The sequence below is a fragment of the Cynoglossus semilaevis genome, chromosome 8, assembly GCF_000523025.1.
Source record: "Cynoglossus semilaevis isolate Cse_v1.0 chromosome 8, Cse_v1.0, whole genome shotgun sequence".
Classification (NCBI taxonomy): Eukaryota; Metazoa; Chordata; class Actinopteri; order Pleuronectiformes; family Cynoglossidae; genus Cynoglossus; species Cynoglossus semilaevis.
This window is the reverse complement of record NC_024314.1, coordinates 10,645,823-10,668,227: the sequence shown is the minus strand read 5'-3', so window position 1 is coordinate 10,668,227 and position 22,405 is coordinate 10,645,823. Positions and strand designations below refer to the sequence as shown.

General features: G+C 39.1%; 2 protein-coding genes across 5 annotated transcripts in view; one reads left to right on the top strand and one right to left on the bottom strand.

Moving 5' to 3' along the window:
* The window catches only part of vkorc1 (vitamin K epoxide reductase complex, subunit 1), a 5,389-nt gene extending 4,630 nt beyond the window's left edge, over positions 1–759 (bottom strand). Inside the window, exon 1 of the mRNA XM_008314691.3 lies at positions 473–759. Coding sequence (XP_008312913.1) covers positions 473–660 — 188 coding nt within the window. The 5' untranslated portion in view covers positions 661–759. The remainder of the gene's footprint in view (positions 1–472) is intronic.
* Positions 760–2,384: 1,625 nt separating this feature from the next.
* On the top strand, positions 2,385–20,422 carry mapk7 (mitogen-activated protein kinase 7). Of its 4 annotated transcripts, XM_025057434.1 has the most exons (8): positions 2,385–2,596; positions 4,208–4,473; positions 4,907–5,072; positions 8,126–9,621; positions 10,019–11,013; positions 13,240–13,370; positions 15,446–15,640; positions 18,843–20,422. In XM_025057434.1, the coding sequence occupies exons 2-7, from the start codon at positions 4,212–4,214 to the stop codon at positions 15,594–15,596; spliced, it is 3,201 nt and encodes a 1,066-aa protein (XP_024913202.1). In that variant the 5' UTR covers positions 2,385–2,596; positions 4,208–4,211; the 3' UTR covers positions 15,597–15,640; positions 18,843–20,422. The 4 variants fall into 4 exon arrangements, with proteins under 4 accessions (XP_024913202.1, XP_008312912.1, XP_024913203.1 ...); XM_008314690.3 differs by lacking the exon at positions 18,843–20,422 and having other exon boundaries at positions 15,446–15,737; XM_025057435.1 differs by lacking the exon at positions 18,843–20,422 and having other exon boundaries at positions 2,435–2,459; positions 15,446–15,737.
* Positions 20,423–22,405: the final 1,983 nt, after the last annotated feature.

Here is a 22,405-nt window from a genome sequence, read left to right as displayed (position 1 = left end):
TATATATATATATTATTAATACAGTTGTTATACCTCTTCTGTTTTCAAATATATTAACAAATGAACAGCAACTGAAGTTAAAGATACAGTATACAGGCACTACCTACATAAGTTATAAAACAAATACTAAGTTAAAATTTGTGAGCATTAAAACAGTTTTGACATGGCTTTGTTGCAGATATACAGAGCACGGACACCCCCACTATATATGTATGTATGTGTGTGTGTGAGTTCTGTATATTCTTGTTGTTGTTTTTTGGAAACTTCCTATCATGATGTGAAACACTTTTCCTAGAAATGTGACACGTGGCAATGTATAATTCTGGGCTGGTAGTGAGGTAAATATGCACATTTTACGTGAAACATTTAAAATAATTTAATGAAACAGTGCATTGCTTGAATGATAAATCAAACAATAAACAAGGGTATTAAAGTTCCTTCCGAAAAGTAAAAAAAAAAAAAATCGGCAAACCTGGAAGTGAAGACTTTGGAGCAGCTCACAGATTCCCCAATGTCACACATCGCTGTGTATTCTGGGTTCCTTTCCCGAGAAATTTCAACGTGAAGCGCGTACACAGACAGAACCAGACCAATAACGCACAGAAGCACGCGCAGTATTCTCTCCCATCGTGGCATCTTTTGGTTTCCAGTAGTTAACATGTTCTCTCTTTTCTATCTATGTTGGTTTGGTATCCCCTCAGGTTAAACTAACTGGACATTAAGTTGCTTGTAGTGATGTGTCGTTCGCGAGTGATTCGTTCAAAATGAACGAATCTTTCATATGAGTCGTGACTCCCGAGTCATATGAACGATTCGTGACTCGTGACTACCGAGTCATATTAAATATTTATTCATATTGAACTCCCGAATCACTCACTGCGAACAAATCACTCACTGCGAACAAATCACTCTATGCAAACTAATCTTTCACTGTGAACTAATCTATCATTGCAAACGAATTACTCTCTGCAAACTAATCTTTCACTGTGAACTAATCTTTCACTACGATCTAATTACTCTGCAAACTAATCTTTCACTGTGAACTAATCTATCATTGCAAACGAATTACTCTCTGCAAACTAATCTTTCACTGTGAACTAATCTTTCACTACGATCTAATTACTCTGCAAACTAATCTTTCACTACGATCTAATTACTCTGCAAACTAATCTTTCACTGTGAACTAATCTTTCACTACGATCTAATTACTCTGCAAACTAATCTTTCACTGTGCTGTGAACGAATCATTCTCCGTGAACTAATCTTTCGCCGTGAACTAATCTTTTGCTGTGAACGAATCATTCTCTGTGAACTAATCTTTCGCCTCGTTCTCGCAGGTTCGTTTCATTTGTCACGTGAAAGAGCTCGGGTCTTTTTTGCTCTCATTCATCTTCACATTGTGGTGAGTGTTTTTATTTCTTAGCTTTTCACATGGTTTGAATTACTAATGGCATTTTGTGTACTTTATAGACTTTGTCAGCGGAAGCAAAGCATGTTGCCTTATTTAGTGTCATATTTACAACGCCCACAATAGGGCTAAAGCGCCACCTGCTGTAAAACGAATGAAATGATTAGTTCACGATTCGTTCACGACTCATTCATTTTACTGTTCGAGAGTCAAAGATTCGAATCAATAAAAAGAGTCGGTCTTCCCATCACTAGTTGCTTGTGTTGCAAGATCTCGCGAGAGAAACAACCAGGTCCACAAAACCAAAAACCACCCATGCACACCTACGTGAAGCACTCCGCCCCTCCCTCTATCATCATATTAAAGCTTTGATGTAATTAAAAAATACATTTTCTGACATATGACGTCACACAGCTTACCCTCCGCGTCCAAATCTCTCCAAGCTGGTCTCTGTCGTTAGTACGGCATTTGTACTGTTCAAATAAATATTTGTGCTTTTATGGTTTTTACAGCTTATTTTTTCACACGCGTGAGTTCACCAGCCACCCGTCAACGTCCAAATCTCTTCAAACTAGTCTATATAGTTTGTGCTGGTTTGAGCATTATTTCCTACATACAGTATATATTATATACTGTATATATTATTTAGAATTTCGAATCCCGGTTAGGGCAGTTGGTACCTTCCAGTGGACTCACCACCTGCAGGAAGGTCCAGGGGGGTTGGTACGGTGCAATGTGATTTGGGTGGCGACTGCTGCCCCCGCGACCCGGTAACGGATAAGCGGATGAAAATGGATGGGATGGATATATTACAAACTGTTTATAGGGAATAATCCTCAATCGTGTAAAAGGCTTTATAGAAGTCTAAGAATAAGTTGAATGTCTATGTGCCAACTTTCTGTCTATACAGCCATTCACGACTTAATCCCGCCTTATACAGCGTCATTGTTTCTTATTGGACGTGTTCCCTGACGTACTGTAAATTAATTGGTTTGCCATGTGTGTCTAAAAATAAACGGAAGGAGTACGCGCAGGCGGCAGACAAAAACAGGTATCGCGGCGTTATTATGAGTTTAGCTTTTTAGAAGGAAATGTCACGTATTCTAATGAACTTTTGTTCCGCTGCTTGAGTACTTGCGTATAACGACGTAGCTGAAAGGGACCTGCTTGAGCGTCTTAGGGCTTCAGGTAACCAACTTACGCCCATGTGTCATACAATGTTCTCCTGTCTCACCGTCATGGCGTAACCTCATACACTTTTTCCTTATCTAGTAAAAAAAACGTATAGTGTAACTGAACGATGTATATAGCGTAGACGATTTCATGTTTTAGATGGAACAATATCAGATTAATCTCTGGTTTGAGTCTCACTCATGTGCTCAACAATTAAAGTTGGATTGGTGCAGGCCTGATGAGTGGGACATCACGCCTCATTTTTATCAATTCAAACATAATACTCATGTTAGCTGATGTCAATAGGTAATACCTGGGCACATTGTAGATGGAAAATAACTATACATGGGACACCGCGACACATGAAGCAGTTTCAAGTCAAAAGAGTGTCAAAATGATCAACCTGCATCAAGATTGTTAAAGACATATTTATGTAAATAATGAAGGACTTTTGGCTTGTCCGCCAAAAACTTTTTTTCACCGGATCCTCTTTGACACAACCAACATTTACTCTGTGCTTTTGACAGGAGCATTTAAAAACTTTCATTTAACATTTCTTGTTAATCTAAACTTAAATGACTGTATTAAAAGTGAAAGATAATACCACTACCTTTACCGCTGCCGAAGCATTTCCAAGTTATTTGTTTTGTTATAAAATTACCCCAATACTGTATTTTCATTGTAAAATATTCCCCCATAAACAACATCATCAAGTTAACGTGTCATGTTTGTGATACAAAGTGTTACTAACTCCGTGAGGAAAATAACTCTGCATTGGGGATAAACAACTTTTGGTCTAGTAACTTTGCCCTTTCATACCCATCAGAATGGTCTATGCGTTACAGCAGTCTTAAACCCCAGTTATGCTCCTTTTAGGTGTTAGACAGTGGGTCCACTAGGGGACAGTGCTGAGTTCAAAGTTAGTTTCCGGCCAGACAATAACAAACATGGCGACAGCAGAAGATAACGTTTTAACGTTCCTGCTCAGAAAAAAGGACCAAACAGAGGCAGCAGAGGAGAACGCGGTGGTCTGTTATTTCTGTTGTTATTCCGTAGTGCCGTTCCTTTCTTTGGTTAGGGTATGCATCGGCAAGCTATCCACAAAACGTAACAAATTACACACTCAACGTACACATGGGGTGTAGAACGTGTACTTCGTGTTCCTCATAAAGTTGTATTGAGGCTAACCCAAAACACCAGTAATGAGCACTAGTGTGAGCACCTCACGTCTGTGACCCAGTACTGGTGTCATGAAGCGTCTCAACACAGCAACCAAAAGACGTTAATAGAACCAAAATATTTGCATGGTTCTTATCAACTAAGTACTTTCAATCTGAAGTGAAACACGTACTGTAAATGCCTATCAATCACCTTTAGCAAGACTTTCACAGTGATACATGGTTTTAATGGAGCATACGTGTCAGTGACTCAGCCAGGTTTAAACATGCGTTCAAAGAAATGTGATCGATTTCAATTAATTTTTTAAAATGTATATCATAATTCTTTTGTGATTGAACAGTACGTTTATTGTCTGTACATCTATTTTTAAAGCTCAGGGTTTAGATATCATTAACCATGTGAGTCTCTCACTCACTATCTCACTTTTACTTGTTTAAATTATTTTAGAAGAATGTCTCAGGACTGCACCAAGGGCCAAAACTGTCAGCCTGTGTCTATACTGCCTAAAAGAATGGCTGCAGACAAAAACAGACACACTCAAAGTCAACGCAGAGTGGAGGGTATGGACACCAGCACAACAGCAACAAACCTGGCTTTGCTTAAAGCACACTCACTGGATGTTAAGTTTGATGTCGGAGAAGAGTATGATGTCATTGAAACCATCGGCACCGGAGCTTATGGAGTTGTTTCCTCTGCCAGGAGACGGGACAACGGTAGGGGTGATATGGTCACAGTCATGATAAGTGCTGCTTTTCACTTTTTAATTTATTATTTGTATTTAAAATGGAGTCTGTTATGTATATGTATTATCTTATGTATATGGTATTTTATTTTTAGTCATTAACTTTTTGTACTTTTGGTTATTTTAAGGTAATCTTCAACAGACGTGCAATAAATAAATTGTGATCCCTTGTAGTAACTAATCAGTAACTAATACATTTAAAGAATTGGGATTTCAATATTGACCAAATTAAGCGTGATTATGATTTTATTTTTAGATAATTCAGCAGCCCTGTGCAACAGAATATGCATTTCTTCTGCTGTTAAAATTCCTATTGACACAACATCCCACTGTGCTCATATGTGATTTGCAAGATTCAGTCTTAATTTGACTACGTTTTAACTTGTCATATTTGCCTTTTATAGGTCAGCAGGTGGCCATTAAGAAAATCTCCAATGCTTTTGAAGTTGTGACAAATGCAAAGCGCACTTTGCGAGAACTGAAGATCCTGAAACACTTCAAACATGACAACATTATTGCCATCCAGGACATCCTGCAGCCAAATCTTCCTCACTCCGCCTTCAAGTCTGTGTATGTCATTTTTGTTTTCATCATAAGTTTGAACTCAATTCACAATAGACTGGATAGGTCAAGTAAATTTTAATTGTGCAACTCCATCATGCTAAAGACCTTTTTACTTTAATAGTTGATAAATATTGACATGAAAATACCTCAACCTCTCATCCTGTAAAAACATCAATTGGAAAAATTGGGAGTGTGTGTGTATGCGTGTATATACCGTATTTTTCGGACCATAAGGCTCACTGCATTAAAAGGCGCACTATCAATGAACGAGAATATTTTCATACATAAGGCGCACCGGGTTATAAGGCCCATTAAGCGAAACAATTAAGCGGAACAATCAAGCATGCCTGGATCCTTCTTGTCAATATCCTAGTCAGTGTTATTGCTGTTAATTAGCTGTTCAGTGATGATTCGACATTTGAGACTGATACCTTAGCCCAGTCATCCACGATCCATTGGCAGATAGTGGCGTAATTCGCCCATCGTTGCCTCCCTGTCTTGGTGAATGTGTGTTCACCTTCTGTCATCCAATGCTTCCACGCCGCTCGCAATTTAACTTTGAACGCCCTGTTAACACCAATATTTAGCGGTTGGAATTCTTTGGTTAATCCACCCGGAATGATGGCAAGTCCTGAATTAGTTTGCTTCAGTTGGGTTTTGACAATATCGATGAGATGGGCGCACATGGAGTCGCAGATCAATAGGGACGGAGATTTGTGGAAAAGGGTAATGACCTAAGTTTGACACAGGAGGACGCTGCTGTTGTTGTTGTTCGCCCCTCCAGAGTCAGGAGGTTGTCACTATTTTTGTTCTGGATGGTCACGATATTGTTGTTTTGAGGCTGTTCCGTGCGGAAGTGTGGATATTGTTTTGCAGAGAGAGTGTGTTTTTTTTCCCTGTATCGATAAAAAAAAGAGTTTTTGACCACGAAAAATTCACACTATACATCGCCAATTCAAAAACACAATGTAGAGTCTCCGGGTGTTTGGAGGCACGACCCGACGTTGCACGGATTTGGGTTACACAACCATACTGTAATAATTTTTGTTGACAATCTCCTAATTGTGTTAACAGAGTTAAACTTCACTGTTGGCTCCCAGTGTGCTTCAGCTGTGTGCCATCATGTGTGATGCGCTGTGTGGTTTGGCTTTATAAAATCGGTTTAAGCTCAGTAAGCGCAACCAAAACTAATACATAAGGCTCACAGTGTTATAAGGCGCACTGTTGATTTTTGAGAAAATTACAGGTTTTTAAGTGCGCCTTATGTTGCGGAAAATACGATATATGTATATACACTTAAGCCCAAAATTATTCATATCCCTATCAAATACAAGGGATTCCTTAATTTTTTCATTTACACATTAGTATTTCACCTCAGATTCACAATCACATAAATAGTATGTGCAGGCAAGGTGGTGAAGAAATGGTTCCAGGACAATGATATTAATGTTATGAAGTGGCCAAGTCCTGATTTAAATCCCATCGCGAACCGATGGATGGAGCTCAAGAAATGGGTGACAGCACAAAAACCCTCCAACATCAAATATCTGGAAACATTTGCAAAGGAAGAATGGTCCAGAATTCCTGCCGATACTTGCAATTATAAAAATCATTTGGAGGCTAAAAAAAAAAAAAAAAAAAACGGGGTTTGCAATTGAATAGAGGGTATGACAGAGTATGAATAATTTTGGACAGTGTGATTTTTTGTTTTCACCCTGTTCAAGATGTTTATTTAAACGTTCTATCTTACATACATTAGTTATGGCTTCAGATTTTCTTGTGTGTCCTATATAAGTAAAATCTGAAGTGAAACACTAATATGTAACATTTTAGAAAATGTTACATATTAGTGTTTCACTTCAGATTTTAAACCTAAAAAACACCAGTAAAAATATAGCAAAAAACTAAACTAAAAGACATCACCTTGTAGTTTTGTTTACCTAGAGGTGAACAATGAGCACCTAGACAGCATTGAGCATGCTCTTTTGTTCCTCACACTGATGGACTCATGCATCATAGCATCTCACAGCATCTCCCCTTGTCTGTTAACCACACGTTCACTTTTCTGTGTGCTGTTATCTAGTACATTGCTGTAAAGTTTGTGCTCTTGTGTTTGGTGAAAATTACCCTAATTTAACGCCCTTCAATGCCTCCTAAACGCTGTGCATCTTCTCCACAAAGGCTTCTGTTACAAAGCCCAAATGACGATGCTGACACAAATGACAGTTAACAGCCTTTCTTTTTCTTTCCAATAATATGCGTTTCTGCACTTTGCCTGGCTTTCATATACGGTACATATAAGGAGAGTGAACAGAGGAGTGTTTACTGGCCAAGACAGACGAGTAAACACTTCTCTGTTCACTCTCCTCTCTCCTTGGTCCCAGCTCCTACTAATATAAGGAGAGTCTGATTACTCCAATTGCGCTCACCTACGCCTGCACCTGCGTCACCACTCCCATGCTCACGACCCCTCCCACAATGTGCATGTATATTGACTTTTTAATAAGAATATAATTTACATTGTTTTTCATGGTTGTTTATTTCATTTATTTACGTAATATGGATGACTTATATTTCCATTATACAACTCTACTGTGCATATAATTGTGTGGGAAAGGGTAATGCAGTCTATGAAAGGTTGATAACAGTGTAGGGAGGGGTCGTACAGGGTAAATATATATGTAAGTAATATAACAACTATCTCGCCTCTGCTTTGCAGATTTTTCCTTTTTGGTTGGGTCCTTGAACGCAACTACCGCGATAGGAGAGGAACCATTGTATATACAGTACATACACATATATACATATATGGCTAGATTCTCATGGCTTGTTCAGATGTGATATTTTGTATTTAGATTCTGCTAAATGGCCTGCTACTACAAAACAGCAGTAGAATAAATTACTGGTCGTTGCATCAATGAAGCCACACAAGGAAATTGTGTGGGATTTTTTTTTGTGCTTGTCCACCCACCTCCGCTGTAATCCTCCGTTAAGAAATGTCTTATATTAAAAATTTCCATTGAGGTGTAATTTAAACTTGTGGTTTTTCTACGTTTCAGGTATGTTGTACTGGACCTCATGGAGAGTGACCTGCATCAGATCATACACTCTGCTCAGACCCTCACGTCAGAGCACACGCGCTACTTCTTATACCAGCTACTCCGTGGCCTTAAATATGTGCACTCTGCCAATGTTATCCACCGTGACCTCAAGCCCTCCAATCTGTTAGTCAACGAGAACTGTGAGCTGAAAATTGGAGATTTTGGTATGGCCAGGGGTCTCCGATCAAACTCTGAGGAGTCCCACTCTTTCATGACTGAATATGTGGCCACTCGATGGTACCGTGCTCCTGAGCTGTTGCTGTCTCTTAACCACTATAGCTTGGCTATTGACTTGTGGTCAGTTGGCTGCATCTTTGCTGAAATGTTGGGACGAAAACAGCTTTTTCCTGGGAAGCACTACGTACATCAGCTCCAGCTCATTTTATCTGTGTTGGGAACTCCTCCTGAGAGCATAATAGATGCTATCAGAGCTGACAGAGTGCGTTCCTATGTTCACAGTCTTCCATCACGTTCTGCTGTACCTTTGGCCCAACTCTACCCACAAGCTGAAGCGGAAGCTTTGGACTTGTTGGGGGCTATGTTGCGCTTTGACCCTCGTGAAAGAATCAGTGTGACTCAAGCACTGGAGCATCCTTACTTGGTGAAATATCATGACTCAGATGACGAGCCGATTTGCGTGCCAGCTTTCGATTTTGAATTTGACAACCTTCCTATGAACAAAGAACAAATTAAAGAGGCAATTTTAATGGAGATACATGACTTTCATAAAAACAAAAAAAGTGGTTGTCAGAGGTTGCACTTCAGGCCTTTGACAGGAGGGAAAGGCAGAGCAGCAATAACACAAAGAAGTTCGCAGTGCAAAGCTCAGGACTTTACTGTTAACCTGGAGAAACCCACTCTGGTATCTGTGACACGGTGCTCCCAAGTAGCACAGCATCAACAAACACAAATTAGGGCAGATTTCCAGCAAAAACAACCAGCGCTACCTCAAGGCAGCTTACAAACCTGTAACAAATCTACCCTAGCTAATGTGACTCAAAATTTCCTTCTTCTCTCGAAAAGCGAAAGTGGTCCAACAGATGTTGACATGCCCAGTGCCAACTCGGAGGGCAGTCAACCAGAGACCATAGATTTAATAACGCCAGTGTCCACTCCAGACGCCCCGTCGGAGACGGTGAGAAACAAGGCACAGGCACATGCTCCTTCAATTCAGCCCTCCCAGACCCTGTCAATTACCGAGGCTCCCGCCAATGTTTCCGCAATGCAAGGACCACATATTATGCCACTTCCAACCATTGTGCCCTCCCTGTCTCTTTCTGTGGCACAAGCTCAGTCACTGTCTCAGACCCTTTCACAGTCACTCTCAAGGAAAGCTGGGCTTCCCTCAAGTGCAGTAGAAGGAATCAGAAAAGATGGAGCCATTTCAGAGGATACCAAAGCTGCACTAAGAGCTGCTTTGTTCAAATCTGCTCTTAAGAATAAATGCAGAGGCGGTAAGTTTGTCTTCCATATTCGGGTTTACACATCCCAGTACTAACCTTATTTGCCTTGATGTTAATTTTTAGTATGTCTTTTTGAGTTAGACAGATGACAGATAGCAAGCCAAAGGACAAATACAAATTTTAGACCCTAGAAATGCCTTCCGTGTGATCAATTATTACTTCCAGGCCATCTTGTAAAGAATAAGGATGAGGTCACTGTTTTTAAATTCCTGTCACGTGTTGACAGAAACCGAGTAATAGAAACATCAGGCTAACCAGAGTGTAAATCAATTCTTATGCCCCTACTGGCAGATCACGTGTCTAAAATTGGTCCTTACTGCAAATGATGTTCACAATTCTTCTTGTAACAAAACAATTGTCCCATTAGTGTGCTCTTTCTCCTCTTCAGAGGGAAGTGTTTCAGCACTTGGCATGGTAGCTGGTGGAGAAGGAGGCATATTGTCCTCCCTGCCAAGCATTCCTGATTCTCGCCGGCCGGTCACAGCTCAGGAGCGTCAACGTGAAAGAGAGGAGAAAAGGAGGAAGAGGCAAGAACGTGCAAGAGAAAGGGAGAAGAAAATAAAGGAGAAAGAGAGACGGGAAGTAAAGCAGGGGGACTCCCTGGGTGGGGTCCTACTAAGTGATAATGATAAAAGTCTTTTACAGCGGTGGAAAAAGATGATAGACACCGGCAATGAGAGGAACATCGAATGCAAACTGAACTCACACCCTAGTGTTGCAAGTAGTGGTAGCACTCAAGCAGCTCCGAACAATGTTACAGAGGAGGCGAAGAGAATTCACTCGCATGAGCACTTGGCCTCTAACATAAACTCTAACCAGCCAAGCTTGTTTCAACATCCAACCACCCAGCAGCCACCAATTCAAAACAAAGATGTTGCTGTGGGTGGAGAAACGGATCCAGTGACTGTGATGAGTTTTTCTAAAAACAAAGTGCTCACAACAACACCTCATACTGAGAACAGCAAAGAAAGTGTTTTCAGGAGTTTGGGTAACTGGAGTGGACAGCACTTAGAGGCAAGGCAGCCACATGTGTCAAAGCAGAACAGAAAGCAGCAAACTCTCCCATTAAATATCTTTCAGCCCCAGCTCCAACCTCAAAACCTAAGCCAGTCTGATCCTAACACTCAGACAAATGGAAATGTGGATAATGTTAGGCATGATACCCTCAACCTGACCTTGCCAACAGGGGCCAGGGCTGTGGAGAAGTTGTGTTCTACTGCAGGAGAAAAGGCAATCACACAGACCACTGAACCCCCTTGTGAAACCATAGGAGTCCATTCACAGCCTCATCCCAGGTTAGGATTCACAGATTCTGGGCAACAAGGACCATCCTCCATTACTTCTGACATTCAGACAGTAACACTGCAGCTGTCAAAGTCCCAGGTATGTTTGTATTCTTGTACAAAAAAAGAAACCTCCTGGTGTGTGAGTATACTTAAGAAATATATAATATAGGATTTAAAGGGGTCTATTTAAAGATTTATAGTGGAAAAGTCACCCACCTTAATTCCCAGGGTTTTACTCCACTGTAATCTCCCAGTTGACTGGTTGATTTATTGATTGAGACATTCTGGGTCGACCCAAATTCTGATTGGTTGGTTTTTTATTTTTGTTTTTTTTAGACTGTTTGTGTTAATTTTACTTTAGGAGGAAAGTGCCAAGTGCTAATGGGGTTGTTTTTAAATCACCCAATCGGGGTGATTTGGAAACAACCCCATAGCTTTCACAGGTAACAATCTGTCTTTAGAACACCCCCCCTTGTTTTTACTGTTTTTGGATTAGCCCAACCCATAGACAGACAGATTGAAGAACGTACTAAAAAGCATAGGTCCGGTGGTTTGCTGAATATTTATTTACTACTAATCTACAACATTGTGCCAACATTTTACAAAAATAGAAAACAAAAAAGAAAAAAAAAAGTCGAATGAAAGGTTTGTAAACAACAGCTTGCATATCACAAGTCGACTACAAACATGGCATATCATCTAAAAATGGTAAGCTAACTTGACATGCACAGAGGGAAATGAAGGAAGGAAAGTGAACTACTTGTCATTGTGACACAGCACAACACTGCACACAACGAAATGTGACCTCTGCTTCCAACCCATCACCAAAGCGAACAATGGGCTTCAAGCTTTAAGGGCCCGGGATGCAATGTGGACGGTGCCATGCTCGGAGCACCTCAGTGGTAACTTGGCAGCTAATGGACTCGAACCTGAAGCCTTCTGGACCCAAGTCCTCTTCCCACTTAGTCACCACTGGTGCCTTGGACTGTCAATTATTATAAGATGACAAAAAAACAATTGTCTACATTTTTAAAAAAACATTTCTTAACAGTTCTTGTGATCACTGGTTGACATCTAGTAAATATTAGGGATGTACCAAATATGTATAGATATTATCCACGTCGGGTTTACTTTATCACGTGAAATCAAAACATCCTGAATGCTATGCTGAATATGAGAGGTAAAGCGAGCTTTAGCTGCATACAGCGCAGAAAACAAGCTCCCCGCAGAAAACATTCACTTCACACCTGTCGGCCTCAGCTGCCAAGTTACCACTGAGGTGCTCTGAGCAAGGCACCGTCCCCTCACACTTCTCCCCGGGCGCTTAATGCTGCCCACTGTTCACTTTGGTGATGGGTTAAAAGCAGAGGTCAAATTTCATTGTGCTGTCTAACAATGACAAATAATTCACATTCTTTTTTCTTCTTCTTTCGTTTGAGCAGTTAACTAAAGAAATCAGTTTCTCTGATGCACAGATGCATCTGTACCAGATGTTATTCCTTTAATCGAGCAGTACTGTACTTGATCCATTACTTGTAATAAAGCAGCGCGCATGAGAAATGATCCAGCAGTTGACTTAAATGCACTTTGTCAAGTTTAACATTTTATTTTGAATATTTTATTTCATATTGTGCATTGTTGGAATGTGGTAAATAAATATTTCCATAATTTTGTAATTGTTCTATGTTGCGTGTTATGCAAGTTTGTAATTAATTTCAGTGCAAAACAATTCGGTCAAAAGCGATTTAATATAAAGTAAATAGACCACTAGTCTTTATGTTTATTTATAATTAATTTAGGAGGACAAGCACTGCGCACCCCATGATTATTTCAGATTTTTCAGTCGGAATTTCAGTTGACCAAGACTTTCTCTGGTTGATTACAGCCCTATATTCCACATTTAAATATTGCAATATTGGTTTGTTTTTTTTTACATTTAATTATATGCACAAATCTATGTACAACATGCATCATCAGACGTAATGTGATGTGGATTTGTGGATTAAAGAAAAAGTATACATTGTGTAAGTTAATAATATCATCTGGAACACCAACTGTAGTAGCACTACAACTGGCCCTTAATATCAATTTTATAACAAAATATAATAAAATATATACACTGTTTTTAATGACTTAGCCAACCTTAGCAACACAACTGTCACACAGTCTATTGTAACTTACAGTAAATGTATAAATGCAGATGATGTCTATATGATACATGCACTAAAGTCTTAAATGTCAAAATCAACAGCGCAGTGTGAGCTTTTCTAAGACAAAGAAAAGTTCTTATTTGCCAAAAATCTTTACACCTTTCTCTTGTCAGGTGGAGGACATCTTACCCCCAGTATTCTCTGTGACCCCAAAAGGCAGTGGTGCGGGCTACGGCGTGGGCTTTGACCTTGATGACCTTTTCAACCACTCTATTACAGACCTGCAGCACTGTGACCGAGACAGGTGATGTCTTAAACAAAACATGTTTTTTTTTTTTTCAGACAACAGTAGACAGGTGATGTCTTAAACAAAACATGTTGTTTTTTTTTTTCAAACAGACAACAGCTGTATTTTTACTGGCTCTTTCATATGTCTATGTAATGACAGTACAGGTCGTCAGTCTTAACATGATCTGCCTATAATTACAAAACTTTTATGATTTTAACCTGTTGCTTCTAGTCGTTGTTGCTTGTCAAAGCAAGTCATTTTTGCTGTACTCTCCACCACTAGTTAGAACTGATGAAGCATCTCAGCTTGGATGAGAGGCGAAACGTCGTCTTTGAGAAAATTCATGGCCAGTTGCCTAACAGAACTCTTCAAAATTGTCAAAGATGTAGTTCAAATTTTCATTTTGTAGTTAATTTACAGCAGTGTTTCTCTTTTTTTTTCTGCTACCCCCCTCCCCCCAAATTAAAATACTTTTGTGTGCCTGGTAATATTTATTTATGAATATGATAAAAGACAGTATACTGAAAGTCCCCTCTCGTGCAATTTTTATTGCTAATGTTTTAATTTTTTATTCTTAATAAAATAGTCTTAGCTAATTGCTAAAGCATTGCTATTTTATTGCATATTTTCAAATGCTATTTAATTTTTCAAATGTTATTATTTTAAATGTTTTTTGTGTTTTTATTTTTTATTATATTATTTTATTCTAATTCAAAAAGAATCTAATTTGATAGTTTTTATTACCAATTTGTATTGCTAATTATTGTTCCATTGTTAATTGTAATTGCTATTGTAATTTTTCTATTTTTTTAATTGAATTGTTTATATCTTATCTTGATTGCTGGCTTATAACACTCAGGATTTAGGATGTATTCTTAAACTGCAATTATTATGCATTGAATCGTTCTTTTAATTGCTGATTATTAGGGATGTCACACTCTCACACTCTCCTTACTCTCTCTTCCTCATACACACACGTGCTATCACCACGCCTCCTCACTCCCTCTCCCATACCTGTAACTGTTAATTCCTTCATAATGTATCGGAGTGGTAGAATGAAACAGCTTTCATTTTATCAGAAAGCGGTTTATTGTCTCACCTACAGCGCAACCCAAACCGCTCGGAGCAGAACTTGACCAGCACAAGTCAGCCAGCTCCAACACAAAGAACAGAACACACTGCACATGTCCTCTACAAAATTGTGCGTTCAAGGCACCCAAGAACCGTCAGAAAAAGTAGAACATTATACCTAAACATAAACATTTATTCCCCCACCATCACAATAACAAATGAACACAAAACATTATTGATGCAAAACAAGCCTCGAGTCACTAGATGTCACCATTGTAGCTTATTTTTTAATCTATATTGATAATTAGGTTTTAGGATTGTATGCAGAATGCTGGTAACAGCAACTCTTACAGTGGTTTGTACAGATAAATTAAAAAAAAATATTACCAGACGCTCATTAGCATTTTAATTCTGTCCCCTAGGCAGAAAGAAATTGAAAAACACTGTTTTAACCCTTAGTGAGCAGGCAACACTAAACATCCACCACTGCCCCCCAATATATTGGTATCGGTTGATTTCGGAATCGGAAATTAAGTGTTTGGACAATATTGGCATATCAGCAAAAAGTTAATATCGGACATCCCTACTTATTATTGCTCTATTGCTTGAATAACCAATAAAGATTGGTTCTAGTAATAAAAAGTAAATTTATAAGCAAGTGTACAGCAGAAATCTCAATGACATTTACTATTAGTGGCGCTTTGGCCCAGAAGCAATGTCATTGGTGTGGAACTCCAGGGTTTACCTCCTGGGCAAGATCGGATCCCGGTTATGGTGGTTGGTACCTTCCAGTGGACACACCACCCGCAGGAAGGTTTGGGGGGTTCATACGGTGCAGTGTGATTTGGTTGGCAGTCGTGGAGACTGCTGCCCCTGCGACCCAGTAACGGATGAAAATGGATGGATGGATGGATGGATTTTCTATAAGTGCTTATCTCTGGTTTGTTACTACATAGCTACTGTATGGGTGTTGTATAATCACAGCCTAAAAATATGTATTTCTTTTTTTTTCTTCTCAGCTATGACTCAGCCCCCCTCTCAGCATCCCTTCTATCTGATTGGAACGAGGTTCATCACATCTTGCCCCCGGCGGTCGTGTGTGCGCGTCAGCAGGAGTTGCAGCTCGGCTCCCCCATGATGCTCTCTGATACCATTCCGCCTGACAGTTGAAGCCCCCTTCTGATGATTTCCAAAATGACAACAAATGGACTTGGGTAAAAATGAAAGACTTAAAGTGCTACTAGTCAACTAAAGTTAAAGACAAAAATATATTTAAATGTTTAATAAAGAAATATCTGTTCATCCACCTGAATATACTTGCAAATATTATTTTGTTAAAATTATTATCCAACTTAATTAAAGAATGTTTTTTAAGGTATGTAAACAAACAATGTTTAGTAAAAATAGAGGTGTCACAAACACCCAATTAGCATACCATAATTTCCGGACTATTGAGCGCACCTGAATATAATCTGCAACCACTAAATTTAAGAAGAAAAAAAATATGATTTAGATTATACATCTAAATTGTACATCTAAATCAGACATCTATAGGCCACACTTCTCTACAGATATTTACACAAAAAGATGTTACACAACAGTGATGGGAATAATGGTGTTAGATGAGATGGCAAATACAGGCACTACTTTAACTTCATCGAGGTAAAAGGTAAAAATATAAATTCAGTGAACATTATGTCCCAGAGCAAAGAGTTTGTCCACTTCTGGTGTAAACAACTCCAATTTAATGAAGCACATCTCCACGGCACACGCTTCTACTGCATTGACAACCAGTCACGTGCGGTCAGGGGAGGCAGTAAAAAAAGTACATCAAATAAATATTAATATTTTCCACTGAACTGTGTTAAAGTTGCATTTTCAGTATGACTCTAAACATTTTTGACATTTGATTATGTGACAATCGCTGAATTTGAGTATTTCGCGATCACATAGAGAGCAGAAATCCCGGGTGAAGCAGCAGAGAGCTGTGCCTCATATCTGACTGTGCGATCCAATACAAACTGGGTCGCATGACACATGGCCGTTTCTGTTCATCAGCATATCGCCAATATGAACTTTACAGAAATATTTGTCATACAGCATGACTCTCTACAAAAACACAAAGACAGGCAAAAGACAGGAGGCAGAGCTGGAGGTAGCAGAGTTAAAGATGCTAAGATTCTCTTTAGGGGTGACAAGAATGGACAGGATCAGGAATGAGGTCATTAGAGGGACAACACAGACAGGAAGGTTTGGAGAAAAAACTAGAGAAGCCAGATTGAGATGGTTTGGACATGTGCAGAGGAGGGACAGTGGATACATTGGTAGACGAATGTTAGAGATGGAGCTACCAGGTATGAGACAAAGAGGAGATATATGGATGCAGTGAGGGAGGACATGCAGATAGTTGGAGTCAGAGTAGAAGATGCAGAGAACAGGGTGAAATGGAAAACGTTGATTCACAGTGGCAACCCCTAAAAAAAGGGGAAAAAGCCCAAAGGAAAAGAAGAAAAAGCATGACTGTGCCCTCCCACATTGGATGGTTTCTGTGGCTCCTTTTGACTGTGCAGGTTGGATAACTGCTCGTCCCAATTTCTGAGTTCTCCTGGCATCTCCTTGCTTAGGAGTAATTATTACTACAATCTCTGTGATGTAAAAATTCTGGCATACACTTGGCAGTAGTTGTCAGCAGCTATTAATGCAGCATCTTCTGCCTGTTTCCATGGTAGATCTTTTGTTCTTAATCCATCCACACTGATACCTCCCTTTACTAGTGGTGTGCGATACAGCATATTTTGGTATTGATCGGATACCAAGTAAATAGTCCAGTATCGCCGATACCGATTCCGATCCCATACTATTCAATAAATAAGGTGGATGCATCATAGAATTGCTAAATCTCAATTAATTTTCATGACCTTAAGTGTTTTTTGTGGTTTCCTTTTTTATTATTAAATAGTTAAAACCCAGGACACACAAATCCAGCACACAGCAGCAGCAGACACACACAAACTTTCAGAGATGGCGAATACAGGCACTAGTTTAACCTCGTCGAGGTAAAAGGTAAAAATGTACATGTTCAGTGAACATTATGTCCCAGAGCAAAGGGTTTGTCCACGTCCGGTGTAAACAACTCCAATGTAATGATGCATATCTCGACGGCAGACGCTTTGTGTGTTTAGGGGAAGCAGTGAAAAAAGTACATAAAATAAATATTAATATTTTCAACTGATCTGTGTTAAAGATGCATTTTCAGTATGACTCTACACATTTTTGACATTTGATTAAGTAAAAGTAGCTGAATTTGAGTATTTCGCAATCAAATACAGAGCAGAATTCCAGGGTGAGGCAGCGAAGAGCTGTGCCTCATATCTCACTGTGCGATCCAATACAAACTGGGTCGCATGACACGTGCCCGTTTCTGTTCCTCACCATATCGCCAATATGAACTTTACAGAAATATTTGTTCTACAGCATGACTCTCTACAGTCTGTGTAATGTCTTTAATGTATGTGCGAGAGAATTGTTCCTACTTATCGTACAAGAAAGTGCAGAGAAATGTCAGCAGGGTAGGCAGGCAGTACTGTGCCTCACCACATGGGGACGTTTGAAGGTACAAATTAAATTTGTGCAGCACTCATCTTTATACTTTAATTTGTTGACTATAAATATGAATTGCTTAGACACAAGAAAGGTGCTCTATCCATTTGTATAAAAGAAACGTTCTTTGTTGGACAAATATGTTCCTGTGCATATATTTGTGTTGGTGTAAGAGTAGTTTATTCAATTTACACTAGAGAGTTTAAAGCACTTTGTGCAAAAGAGCATAAGAGCAACTCCACAGACCTATTTTTTTAGGATTTCAAATCTTAGGATCAGAACTCAATCTCCATTCATGGCTTTCGTTTTCACCATGTTATTTTGAATCAGAGTCACTGAATTAATAAATGTTTCAGGACATAGATGGGTACACTGAAAAAAGATGTAACTGTTAAGCTCACATTGTTAAACTGTTAACTTTATACTTGAAGTACAGTATGTCCACCAGTTGTCTGAAGTTGTAAAAGTTTGATTTATTTAATTTACACCACAGCGAGTTAAAAGCACTTCATATTGTTAAAATGTTTACTTTTGTTAAGAAGAAAACAGTTGAGGTGCAATAAATGAAAACCTCTGTTCAGGTACCTGTCTTTGTTTTTCTACTCTACATTTTTAAACTAAAAAAAAACTAACGCAATAGTTACTTTCCCTTGTAACTAGTTACTTCTATAGTGGAGTAACTAAATTGCTAACTCAGTTACTTTTTGGTAGAACTAGTAACAATAACTAATTACTTTTTAAAAGTAACATGCCCAACCCTGGCAACAACTTTTTTTTTTAACTTTTAATTAAAAAATTTTTTTTTTTTCCAAACAGTGCCTGTAACACGGCTGGCTACACCATCTTTCCTGCTTCAGCGCCCAGACCGTAGTTGGAATGAGAGAGCAGACTTAGTGATCTGCTCCAGGGGTAACTCTCTTCACTTTGTGCTTGTCTGCCGCAGAGCTAACAGGAATAGGGAAGTTGAGGTCTTTATTATCAGCCACATTGAGCACAACTGTACATAAACAGCATTTTAACAGCTTATAGTCCGGAAGTAACAGTAGTTGTTTATTCCTTGGTTTGATGATTCAGGTTTATTTACTAAACTCTAAGTTTAGTTAGGTGACGACGTCAGATGTGTGCCACAGTGAGGTTTCAGAACTATCAAATAAATTGGTAATTTTTATGTGAACTAATGCATTTATAAAGGTAAATGGAAAAAATGTGCTAAATCAAACCAAAAAAAAAATCAAAGAAAATTGGGCTATAGTTTCTTCACTGCATTAAAGTCGGGTGTGAAGTTTGTCATGTGAATTCTCAGCACTGATTGAAGTCTTTATTTTTCTGGCAACTGTGGCATTTGTTGAACGGCTGCTCTCATACATGGTAGAACCGCCCCACTCCACCTCCTCTGAAATTTTGTTTTGTTTAGTAAAGTGTTAATACATAAAGGAGTGGAACTTTTCCTTCGAGGCCATTTTATTTGCAGTAAGACCTACAGCGTTTTATTAAACTTTATAAGAACACAACCATTTTGCACTGCAGACTGGATGCGACATGAACATGACAAATTATATGCCCACAAGAAGATGACATAGAGCAGTGTTTCCCAAACTTTTTTTTCTGGGGACCTATATTTTAAAGGTCACAAATCTTTGCGACCCAAGTCAATAGACATTATTTGTAAACTCCTGGAGAGTCCTTGCAGTTTTACTACTGCCTTTGTTGCATGAATTAACAATCTTATCTTATGAATTGACAATCTCATAGTTTTTTGTTGTCTTACTTTTATTATCCTTGTGAATACTGGGCAATACGAGAGAAAGGAGTTGACGTGAACAGAAAGAGGACAGTGACGGCAGTATTTGAGCCAGACATTTATAGTTATTAAACTACACAGTTATTAAACTTTGTTAACTAATTATTTCATTATCATTGACAGGAAATAAAAGCAATAATAACAGTAACAATGGAATTGAGTCGCAATATAAGTGATAGTTCAATACGATAACATGTTCAACAATAACAACAATAACATGACTGCATGCGATCCCACAGAAAACATCATTTGTGTGATGTGCACAAGCACGTGTTTATCCGTAATTTCAGGACTATAAGCTGCTACTTTTTCATGCACCTTGAACCCTGTACCTTAACCAGTGATGTGCCTTATGGATTTATAAGGGCTAACGAAGGCCATACTGCTAGCGATTAATAACTTGGTAGGCTAAGGTGTGCTATACTAGTAGCGTATGTCTATCTTTGAATGGCTGTGTACATGTATGTGTGTGGGGCGCACGTGCGAGAGAGAACGGTATCGAATGTTGAGAGCAGAAAGTGAAGGGAGTTAGCCTCCCCTGTGCATTCCAATTTTGGTCAGGGCACCAAAGCAGGAAAGAGCTAACATGTAACCAGCCGTGTTACAGACACTGTTCAGAAAAAAGCATTTATTTAATTAAAAGTGAAAAAAAAATCTTTCTGTGTAAATATCCCATGTTATAACGTGGACCCCTGCGGCTTATAGAGAAGTGAGGCCTATATACAGTATGTACAATCATTTTTAATTTTATTTTTTTACATTTAGTGGGTGCGGCTTATATTCAGGTTCACTCAATAGTCCGGAAATTACGGTATGTTCAGTCACATCATAAAACATTATAAAGCGCCATTGGTATAAATCACCAAATTCTCAATTGTACAGTCCAACTCAAACACTGAACAATTCAACAACTCAAACAATAAAACAATTGTTGAGCAATTCCTTAATAAACAAACGGTGCTCTAATTTTATTTTCATAGCAAACATAAAGAATCATATCAATTGTCATATTTAGTGCAAATTCTCAAAGGCCTGCAAAGTTTGCATGCCCAGACTAGCTGTAATTCTGATGGGCTATCACTGTCCATCCAAAGCTCATAGTCTAGGATACAACAATCCAGCAGCTAGTCTATTATACAGGAATTAATATGATTTCATTAGTGACTGCAATTAAAATCACAAACTTGTATATTTTTCTGACTGTGCTCTGGTACTGCTCTACTTCATTGAAACTTTAACTATCAGCTTGGATGCTATGTAGCATCCCCAGCTGAATGATGGTCTTACTCTTTTGACTGATGGTTCAGAGTCGTTTATTTCTTAGAATGTATTAAATCATGAACACACCATGAAAACATCGTAAAAGCTTGTGCCTGTATCAGCCAGGTGCTAACTAAACATATTTCTCTCTACTGTCTGTGACGTACCTTTGACCCACTTTTTATCCCAGAAACCAAAACCTGGAAGCTTTTTATACTGGAAACCAAAACCTGCAAGCTTTTCTCTTTTTTCTTTTGGAGGGCCACTTACCCCTTTCAAAATAAAAGCCTTGACTTTAATGTATGCTATATTTAAAGAAACCTGGCCTTGACAAAACGCATAAATAAACATAAGAACAACAACAACAAAAAAATGTATCCTCATCTTTAGGGGTCAATTACATGCTAAGCTAAGCAAAAATAATCAATATTATGCAGGCACATTTTGCTTAACGGAGGAAGGTTTTAACCAAACAATGAACATTAGTTTGGGATACACAGGCAAAAGCGCATACAGTATAGTCTATCCTTGTTGTGGTAAGTCTAGTCTTACCGCAACATGCTTTAGCAGGTTTGACGTGGAAGTTTTCAAAAGCTGACAGCTCTGTCCACCAGGGCAGGCACATTTTGCATTGCGTGATAAATGTATGGCCTCGTTTGCATTTGAAAACAAAGAGCTAGCTGAGATATGGCTCTGCCTGGTAATCCTCAACCTCCAATTTTTGTTCGCCATCATCCAACAACAGGCTAGAGCCCTCTCTTATTCAACGTCATCGGGCTACACTGAAATAGTGGGAAATCCACGCAGGCACACTTACGCAATCTTCTTTTGGTTAACGCAGATTGTTTTCCCGAGAGAGATTAAATGTACTGTCATGCCCCAGCGACAAACCAGTCAGATGCTGCAGTAAAGAACTGGAGAACTCCTTTTCCTTCTGCCACTCTCTCTGCACACTCTATAACTATTAACCCCTTTATAACTATAACTATTAAATTGCCCCCCGCCTCCTTTCAAGCCCCTCACCATCAAGGGGTCATAGAAAAATCCAAACGATCCCAGTGAAGGGCTACTTTTCTGCCCTTAGGGCATCTGTACCCTGTACACTACATCCCCCACCTTCTCTAGCACTCTACAGAGCCATCCAAATGGCTATCCAGCTTAGGACAACGTCCTTTCTGGGCGTATAAACCAACTCCCCTGACACAAAGTCTCTACCCTTATTCTTCACATCATAATTCCTTTTTTTGTCTGCCAGATGTCTGCAAATGCATGGGCTGTCTCCATGTGGTCCTGTTCCTGTCATACACTGGTCCTGGGG

Excerpts from the sequence above, each read along its gene's own strand:
- mapk7 (XM_025057434.1), top strand. The coding sequence starts at position 4,212 with ATGTCTCAGGACTGCACCAAGGGCCAAAACTGTCAGCCTGTGTCTATA. Across the intron at positions 9,622-10,018 it reads TAAGAATAAATGCAGAGGCG|AGGGAAGTGTTTCAGCACTT; the intron begins GTAAGTTTGTCT and ends TCTCCTCTTCAG. Across the intron at positions 13,371-15,445 it reads CAGCACTGTGACCGAGACAG|CTATGACTCAGCCCCCCTCT; the intron begins GTGATGTCTTAA and ends TTTTCTTCTCAG.